Raw genomic sequence first — 10081 nt, forward strand, 5'->3', positions numbered from 1 at the left:
GAGAACGAAACACAATATACAATAAACCCATGTAGGAGTTTATTGAGGGAGGTGAAGGGGGTGTGACAGTCAACTAGGAATGGTAAGAGTGAGGAGCAGGTGGAAATTGCTTGTAAGGGACCCTTTTTGCATGCATACAGATCCCTATGCAGCCACATGGCGTGGCCATGCAATGCATGACATCTGTAGGGCCCCTGGGTTAGGTATTTGCCTGAATGCCAGTGGACACATCCTGCAAACAGAAGGCGGGCCAGTATAATGCCTGGATCCTAACAGAAGCTAGTTTGAGCTACAAATTAAGACCTTGTGTCCATTGCAAGAAGAGAATGGGGAATTTATGCAATATTATAGGGGAGAAGAGTACCAATTACTGTGGCGGGAAAGAACCCAGTAGTGATAATATAAATTATCTCTCACCATTTTATAAACTACAGGATGCTAAAACTGTTGTGGTTTCTTTGCACTGACAGAGTTGGCTTGTGGCAGTGTCTTGATCCAGCCATTTCAGTGCTTCTTTCCTACTGGTTTTTATTGAGTTCTTGTGCTAGGGATTGAACCCAGGGTCTTCACATACTTACTAAATGTGCTGTGTTACTGGGTGATAATCCACTACATCCACATTTAAAGCTAATATTCTGAATTTTTTAATTGATATTTTCTTTTTATGTACATTGATGTTTTGCCTATTTGAAGGTGTCAGGTTCCCTAGAATTGAAGATACAATTGAAGATACAGACAGTTTTGAGCTGCTTTGTGGGTGCCGGGAATTGAACCCGGGTCCTCTGGAAAAACAGCCAGTGTTCTTAACCAGTGAGCCATCTCTGCAGCTCTCATGTTTTTGTTTGTTTTTGTTTTTTTTCAGTATTGTGGGTTTATTTGTTTGTTTAATAAAAATATTTCTTGAAATTTATTTTTGAGACAGAATCTTATCATATAACCCAAGCTGACCTGGAACCTATATAGACCAGGGTGGCCTCAAACTAAGAGGGATCTTTCTGCCTCCCAAGTGCTTGAATTATAGGTGTGCGCAACCACACCCAGCTAATTTTAAATTTGTGTTTATTTGTATGTTGCACATCTTTTCCTCTGACTCTTGATTATTCCTATAGTTCCAGTAAAGAAATGTGTACATGATCCTTGGCTGCTGTTTTCAGTGAGTTTCAGTAGGTTCAGATACATGATTTACAAATATTTTCTAGGTTAAATTAGTTCAGTTTTCTAAGAGACAACATTGACTGCTTTGCTTCTCTGGCCAGTGTTGTCATAGCTGGTGTTTTCTGTTTTATTTAAGGGATGAAGATGCCCCTGCTAAAATTCCAGATGAAGAGGCCATAAAGCCTGAAGGCTGGCTAGATGATGAGTCTGACTATATCGCAGACCCCGACGCGGAAAAACCAGAGGATTGGTGAGCATTTGAGTTTGCTTTTAGAATTACCTGTTGTTTTGTTTTAAATTAAAAGCAATAGCTATGGATGTGATGTTGCAAACTTTTGATCACAGCACTGGGGAGGCAGAGGCAGACAGATATCTATGAGATTTGAGGTCAGCTTGGCCTATAAAGTCAGTTCCAGGACAGCCAGAGTTGTCTGTTATACATAGAAACCTCTGTCTTGGAAAAACACGAGTAAATAAATAAAATAATAAATGCATGTGTGCACATGCATGCACATACACACACAAAAGGAAGCAAGGGAAAAGAAAAGAACCCAGACGTGTTGGTGCACACTGTAATCTCAGCACTCAGAGGCAAGCAGAGCTTTTTTTTTTTTTTTTTTTTTTTTTTTTGAGACTAGTGAGGCAGAGCTTTTGAGTTCAAGGCCAGCCTGATCTACAGAGAATTCCTCAACAGCCGGGACTACACAGAAAAATCCTCCCCACCCCACCCCCAAAAGGCAATAAGCACAGCCAAATAACAAAGTTTATTAGAGGCCTACAAACTTTATGCTAAATTTCATTGTGTAAAAACAAAATTGATCTTTTATGAAAGATTATTGCTACTGGAAATGAGAAATGACAGCTGCAGCAGGATCTTAAGAGCATAGGGCTGGCTCTTCATTTGTAACTTGTTTGTACCTCCACAGGGATGAGGATATGGATGGAGAGTGGGAGGCTCCTCAGATTGCCAACCCGAAATGTGAGTCAGCCCCTGGGTGTGGTGTCTGGAAACGACCTATGATTGACAACCCCAATTATAAGGGTAAATGGAAACCTCCCATGATTGACAATCCTAACTACCAGGTTTGTGCCTCTTGATGATTTAGTTGTTTTATTATTTGTTTCTGTCTGGGTAGAAGCTTGAGCAGTAGTGAAGGTAGCAGGTTTGATGACTGTATTCAAGATGCTGAATCAAGAAGAGAAAGTAAATATAAGAGACAGTTGGATAATAGGCTAAACATAAAACCTAAAACAGTAGCGAAAAATGTTCACAATTGCTATGTAACCTTTGTTTAAAAATGAAAGTAGAAGCCTAGCAGAGGTGGTGCATGCCTTTAATACCTTTAATCCCAGTATTTGGGAAGGCAGAAGCAGAAACCTTGCCTCGAAAAACTGTAAACATAAGTAAATAAATAAATGAATAAGTGTGGGGTAAAAGAACTTACATGCCCTATTGTCAAGTGTTAGGGTTGTTTGAGCCACAGGATCCAGATGTTAGATTGGCTATAAGAGAATTGTAATGGGTGTTGGATCTTACTCTGTAAAGTCAGCCCATTGCTTGGTCTCATTGGTTTTCCTCACCTGCCAAAAGACAGGTGCACGTGAAGTGATTGGAATATGTATAGTGCAGTTGTGAAGCCCCAGTTGTATTCTGGGAATGTATCTATTCAGATCTTTATTTGGCTTCAGTTTCCAAGCAAAGAAAACTATAATCATTCATTTCCACTTAGACTTTAAGATGTAAGGTATAGCTAGCTACATCTGTATACATATACTGTGTGTGCTTTTCTATTGTAAAATGGTTTTAGTTGTACATTTAGATAACCAAGATGAAATAAAAATTGTACTTCGGCTTGCCACTTAGATGTTTGGATATGTCAATACATTCCTATAATTCTAACACTTGGTTATTGGTATGAGGACCAGGAGTTGATGGTCAACTTCAGGTATAATTAAGAGAATTAGGAGTAGTTTGAGGCTGTCCTGGGCTTTGTGAAACCTTATTTAACAAAACCAAACCAAGTTGATATTTAACAATTATTCTGTAGACAGCCACCTAGTGGGTTGTTTTTGTTGAGGATTAGTATTGAGAGTGAATCCGGCGTCTCATGCATGCTAGGCAAGCTCTGTACCTCTGAACCTCATCCCTAGCCATCACTGAGAGTCATCACAGCTAAAACTATTGTTACATATGTGTCAGGATATTTGTAGTCGGTACTTGTTTAGTTATTATTTAGAGGTAAATTACAATTGAAGTCTATAAGTTTTATTTAAATCACCTCTGAGAAACGGCTTTACTGACTACGCTCCACCAACATTTGATAGGGTGGAGTGGGCTGCACAGAGCCACCATGGGTTGGTTCAGAACAAGATCTGGAGGTTGGAAATTGAATTAAGTGGAATCCAGAAATCAGAGTATAAAAACATCATTAGCATTTATTGTTCTGCTATCTGTTTAAATTTGATAAAGTTAATGGTTATCTCTCTCCATTGAACATGCGAAATGAGTCTTACAGATTTTCTTTTTTATTTTTATCTGAAATGATGTTTTGAAACTTCTTTTTTCTCCCCCCAATCCCCCAAAAAAAACCCCAAAACTAGGGAGTCTGGAAACCAAGGAAAATACCAAATCCAGATTTCTTTGAAGACCTGGAACCTTTTAAGATGACTCCTTTCAGTGCTATTGGCTTGGAGCTCTGGTCCATGACTTCCGACATTTTTTTTGACAACTTTATTATTAGTGGTGACCGCAGAGTAGTTGACGATTGGGCCAATGATGGGTGGGGCCTGAAGAAAGCTGCTGATGGGGCTTCTGAGGTCAGTGAGTGTTTATTACTGTGCATTTGTATCTGCTTCTGGGAGGAACTGATCGCTTGGTGAAAAGAAGAGTTTTTTGTTTGTTTGTTTTGTTTTTTTAGTATTTAAACCTGATTCTATTAGTCTCATATTCTGGCTTTAGAGTCCTGCGTGTGTGTGCAGTGTGTGTGCGTGCGTGTTTACCATTTAAGTATGCTTTAATGCATTAACATTGCTGAATCTTTGTTTACCCCTTGTATGGAATTTTCAAGTATTTCAAGGATTTGAAGGGCCAGAGAGTTGGTATGAAGACATTACATTCTTCATCTCTGTTTCCTGAGTAAGGGACCTTTTTGCGCTTATTAGAAGCCACCTTTTGCTGTGTCTATGAAGGTGAAACCTCATGATGGCAAGACAGGAAAATGGGGGCTTTTTTTCTATTTTCCTTATGTGTATCTTAGTTTGACTTTGAAAAGGAAACAACTTAAGTTGTACACCATGCCTTGAGTAAACATGGAACAATCAGTCTGGCCTGTATTTGGTATCAAAAGCCAGTTTTCTGAATTATGTTTTGTTTTTCAGCCAGGTGTAGTGGGACAGATGCTGGAGGCAGCTGAAGAACGTCCATGGCTCTGGGTTGTCTACATTCTGACTGTAGCTTTGCCAGTGTTCCTTGTGATCCTCTTCTGCTGTTCTGGAAAGGTAGGATGCCTCCTTAGAGCTACTTTTAGAACGAGCTCTTTTGATGTTAATGAAAAATAACTAACATTGTATTAACTGAGATTTTCTTTAGTAGCTGTTTGATAAGTACTTGATTATTATTTTGCATTGACCTTTTTTTTTTTTTAAACAAGTTTACTTTTGGGTTTGAGCCACGGGAGGTGACACTTCTATCTCTGCCAGACTTCAAAGGAGGCTGCTCTAGCACAGGTCCTCTGACCACCTCAAATAAGAGTAAAAAAGTAAAACCTTTATTTAAAATTATTTAAAACCCTTGAGTGTGACAAACAACAGCATTCAACTCAAAATAGCACCCTACTAATGGAGTGAGCATTTTATTCTGCACAATCAGGACATATCGGCAAACCTGGGGATAGAATATAGGGACACTGGGCAGGGCTGGTACCTAGCCCTCCTTGCTTGGCTCTCCTCTCTAGCAAGTAGACATGGTTGTATTGACTTGTAAAACCATAGCTACCATTTCTCAGTGTGCATGTGCTCAGATGACAGGGTTTGTCACTCTGTTCTACTGTTCTTAATGTTCCTTTTAGAGAAAAAAGGAACAACTTAGATATGAGATCAGCCATTTGGGCACAAGTCAGTTTTTCTCCTGATGTTATTTTATTCTTATCTTTTGTTATTTGACCTGTGGTTATTCATGCATCTCTCCCTCCGTGCTTTCACTCTCTCAAAGCAATACTTCTTTAAACTGTACATGCAGATTTTAAAGCTTCAGTATTTTTCTTATTCAGACCTTGTTACACACTGTCTTGTAACTTAGAATTGGACCTGCATATATGGCACTCTGTCAGATTCAAAGGTCTCTTTCCAACCTTACCTTCACCACTCTTGGGAGTATCTGTGTCTGAGTCAGCTTGACAAGCTAGGCCTGGACTTCCTGCCTGAACCTTTATTCTTATTGTTTATTTTATTTTGGTACCGCTCTCGCTCTGCTTCCCTCATTTTTCCTCCCATAAAAGAAGTGAATTAGAATTTTATCTTTCACATTTCTGCATATCTACCTTGTCCACAGCCTTGGACACATTTTACCCACAGCATTTAGGAGTTGAGGGGTAATACGCTTGTGATGGCATAAACATTGTTCTTGCACTTGGTAACATTTCAGAAACAGTCCAGTGCTATGGAGTACAAGAAGACGGATGCGCCCCAGCCAGATGTGAAGGAGGAAGAAGGGAAGGAAGAAGAGAAGAACAAGGGGGATGAAGAGGAAGAAGAAGAGAAACTTGGTGAGTGGTGCTGAGAACTCTATCCTAAATCCTGACTAACAACATGTTACAGGAAAGATTGTTTTTATGCTCATTATTGTCAAAGCCAGATGGAAGGTTTGTTCAATTGTTTTATTTTCTGTCTTAGAAGAGAAACAGAAAAGTGATGCTGAAGAAGATGGTGGCAGTGGCAGTCAAGATGAGGAAGATAGAAAACCTACAGCAGAGGTAAAGGGGGCTAATACATTACTCCAGCCATCTAAGCTGAGAGTGTATTTATTAAATGGATTTTTTAAAAATTAGTGTGGGGTGTGTGTGTGTGTGAGTGCAAGTGCTTGAAGATGCCAGTGGATTTTATTTGATCTCAAAAGGTATTTTTCTGTGTGGAAACTTCATTTTATTTATTTATTTGTTTGTGATATGTAGAAGTTGGGAAAGAAAAATATGCTTTCTGAGAGGGGAGTATTGAGTTTAACAGTCCTGTGACATTTATGTCTCCTCAGTGTCTCCTCAAAGGTATTTCTTGCATACCACTACATTTTAAACTTTTTGAGATAGGGTTTCATATAGCCCATGCTGACATTGAACTCCGTAGTCAAGGATAATACTGAACTTCTGACCTTTCTGCCTTCATGCCTGGTATTATAGGTGCATGTTCCACCCTACTTATTTTATGTGGCACTGTAGGTGCTCTTGAGAGCACCTGGGTTCAGTTGTTGGCACTCACATGATGGCTTACAACTGTCTGTGTAACTCTACTCCCAAGGGAATCTAGTGCCCTCTTCTGGCTCCAAGGGTACCAGGTATGCAATGTGGATACACATCCAGGCAAATACTCATAAAATAAAAATAAATAATGCCCCTCCCAAATGAAAGAAAATGTTGATAGGTTTGAGGAAAGTACATGCTTTTGGAAAAAAGAATAAAATTGGATGCCTGTAATCCCACTACCAAAAACAATATACTTTTAAAACAATATACTGTTTTTCCCCCAATTATGAGTTAAATGGTTATGGAAATTTGGCAAGAAGTTTGGGTTTTTTTAATATGCTAATTATATGGTGAACTTCTCTTCTTTTCATCTAAATAGGAGGATGAAATTTTGAACAGATCACCAAGAAACAGAAAGCCACGAAGAGAGTGAAACAATCTTAAGAACTTGATCTGTGATTTCCTCCCTCCCTTCCCCCTGCAAGTATGGTCCTAGGAGAGGGCCTGGTATACCTTAGGTGGGAACTCAGAAAACCTCAAGACGCCACCATCTACAGGTTCCAGTGGATATTAGTCTGTAATTTTAAACATCTAGCAGTAAATAATTGCAGTTGTAAAGGACCCTATTTCTGTAGAAAAGAACATTTAACATAATAATGGTTGTGAAATGTAACATGAAGCAACTAACTTGTGTTTGTTTTGATGTTTTTAAAATCTTTGGGTTTCTCCCCCACCCCCTTTGTTCCTTTGTTTTCTTTTTTCTGGGTTTTTTTTTTTTTGATAGAATTTTTGCCAGTTTAAAATCTTGGCTTAATTTAATATATTAATCTGTTCATGCAGAAATAACACCAACATTAGGAATGCTAGGGGGAATGAATTGCAGTTTTTATAACAATTTTTTTTTAAGTTTGGTATTAAAACATTCATGTGTCTCTCTGTCCCTAAAATTGTAATCACGTTCAAATGCAGTCATTTGTGATTATAACCTTGTTTTGTGTGCTTCCATTGCTTAATTCCTCCTAAGGATATAAGAGAAGAATTGGATGGAAGCACAAATTTATATTAAAGTTCCCTTTCAGTTGTATTGAATAGACCCAAAAAGAACTAAAAGGAGATTTTTCACTTGGTGTTTGGTCAGATCATAAAGTGCAGTGTTGTGTTGTCCTTGGGACTGCTCCATTCACAGACAGCTTTGCAGAGGAGAGGAGCTGGCTTAATGCAGCAGTTCACACTGCACTTCCCACACAGGAGGCCAGACAGCGCGTGACCTCTGGAACTCAAGGCTTTTTAAGGAATGCTGGTTGTGCCTCAGTAGACAATTTCATCACTTGTTCCACTGTGTTGACACTGTTTTACTCATGGGTCTTCTCAGTCCCCAGCTTTCTCTGCTATGCATTTTCTTCACAGTGCAGCTTGCAGTCCGTTGCTGAAAATTATAAGCTCTGCATAGTGTTAGCTTTACTTATCTGTTTCTTATTTTAAGCAGGCCCATACCTTTCCAGGGTCCAACTACAGGATAGATTACAGACTTCATTAGTGTCTATTTCTTTTACTCTGTGTAGACTTTAGAAAGTCTAATCCAGAGGTGGGCCAATTCAGAATTAACTGTAATTGAACATAGGCTAAAAGTGTTTATGGGAGAATTGACACATAGCATGAGTTATTTGACTTTTGTAGGATATTTAAAATCTTCATTTGCAGTTCATGTAACAGTTGTGTCTTAAAATTCACACAATAAAGCAGTCCTGTTCAAAATTTTTTTTATTGTGGCTTGAAGAATTTTTTAAAGTGAATTTAGAATTGTTTTTCATGTGGAATGCAGATGGGTGCTAGAAGAGCCTCTCCCGCTCTTAATATCATTATACCACACTGAAATGTATTCAGAAACAGATGTTTCAAGTTTATTCTTTCTCTAGAGGCGTTCCAATTGTACCGATGATACTGTTCCTTGCACTGAATATATATATATAAACACTCCACAGTGTTTATATTGGGGAGATACTGGGAAAGAAAATATATTTGTAATGGATGAAGGCTGTGTTATTTGTTGTCTTTTTAAACACTGGTTGATTTCATTTCTTTTGAGGGTAGAATGCATTTTTCTTGCTGTTCAGTGCTTTATCCCCATCTGTTGTTTGTGGTCATGGTACCATAGCTATGTAGCAGATGTTACCAAATTGTATAGAGTGAAATAAACAGTTACTAGCAAGAAATGAACACATGTCTGCAGGTTTCTCTTTGAAGCAAACATGGCGATGATGGCTTTTTAGAAATCTGTTTTATCTGCTCAGTCATTCCGCATTGACATGTTTCATGCCTACTTTATTTCACCCAGGCTGTAAAATGACAGATATTTTTATATCATTGGTGGTGTCATTGCCTTTCTGGGACCCTCTTCCTCCTTAAATGTCTGACACATTAATGAATGACCAGCAGTCATCTTACAAAAAAACTTACTGGACTGGTGTTATAGCTCAGTAGGTAGAACTGTCAAGCATGCGCAAAGCGCCATAGGTTTTCTTCTCTGGCACTGAATAAAAATAATAATAATAAACTCTTACGTTCTGATATTCTGTGCTGAATTCCTTGTTGTGTGTTGTGAAATGCCCACTCCTTAAGCTGTGGTCTTCCGTTTCTTGTCCACAAAGTACTCTTCACTTTCAGATTGTTGTGTTACTACATGGTGTTGCATTAAAGACCTGTGTTAAGTCTGCTTTTGACTGGACTTTCTGATAACCTTAGATGTGTTTTACTGTTTGAATAATGGTTTGATCTTTTTGTTGGCTACTATAGAAGAGTTTGGTTCAGTCTTGTATTTAACTTCCTCTGTCCAGTAATGGTTTAGTCATTTCATTGTGTAAAATGGACAACAGCTTAAACAGGGAGCCTTTTTTTTTTTAACTTTTTTCTTTCAGTGCTGGCTGGGATTTGATCTGCTGTGTTACCATTAAACTACACCCTCTCCTTCTAAGATAATAATTTTTAAGATGTATGGAAACTATTTGAATGTTTTTATAAAAAAAATCTTTGTGCCAGTTTGGCATACACCTTTAGTCCCAGTGTTGGGGAGACGAGAGGCAGGCAGATCTCTATGAGTTCAAGGCCAGCCTGCTCTACACCAGGACAGCTAGGTCTGTTACACAGAGAAATCCTGTCTTGAAAAACCAAAAAGGGTGGGGGAATAGTCTTTGCTTTGGCTCCATATTTGAGATTATTGAAAGTCATACTGAAGATATTTTGTGTTTAAGGTTTTAGATTGCTTCCTGAATTGATACATTCTACACAGTGTATGTAGTGCTTCTAGTTAGAGTTTTGAAGACAACTTTGTATTTCTAGCTGGTCATAATAGTGCACCCTGTAATCCCTTCCCTCAGAATGCAGAAGCAGAATAAGTAAGGTCAGCCTCAGCTAGACAATTCTTTTAAGGCTAATCTGGGGTACTTGACACGTCTCAAAAAGTTTCATGGCTGGGT

At 38.6% G+C, this 10081-nt stretch overlaps 1 protein-coding gene across 2 annotated transcripts in view; it reads left to right on the plus strand.

Moving 5' to 3' along the window:
* Canx (calnexin) overlaps positions 1-9176 on the plus strand; it is a 35109-nt gene extending 25933 nt beyond the window's left edge. For both annotated transcript variants that reach the window (XM_041664354.1, XM_041664355.1), the window contains 7 exons: positions 1292-1405; positions 2082-2238; positions 3757-3972; positions 4534-4653; positions 5798-5918; positions 6046-6125; positions 6988-9176. In XM_041664354.1, the coding sequence (XP_041520288.1) occupies positions 1292-1405; positions 2082-2238; positions 3757-3972; positions 4534-4653; positions 5798-5918; positions 6046-6125; positions 6988-7041 (862 nt within the window). In that variant the 3' untranslated portion in view covers positions 7042-9176. The remainder of the gene's footprint in view (positions 1-1291; positions 1406-2081; positions 2239-3756; positions 3973-4533; positions 4654-5797; positions 5919-6045; positions 6126-6987) is intronic.
* Positions 9177-10081: the final 905 nt, after the last annotated feature.

The sequence above is a fragment of the Microtus oregoni genome, unplaced genomic scaffold (genome assembly GCF_018167655.1).
Source record: "Microtus oregoni isolate MIOR12 unplaced genomic scaffold, Mior012 000015F_ref0000493, whole genome shotgun sequence".
In the NCBI taxonomy this organism is placed as follows: domain Eukaryota; kingdom Metazoa; phylum Chordata; class Mammalia; order Rodentia; family Cricetidae; genus Microtus; species Microtus oregoni.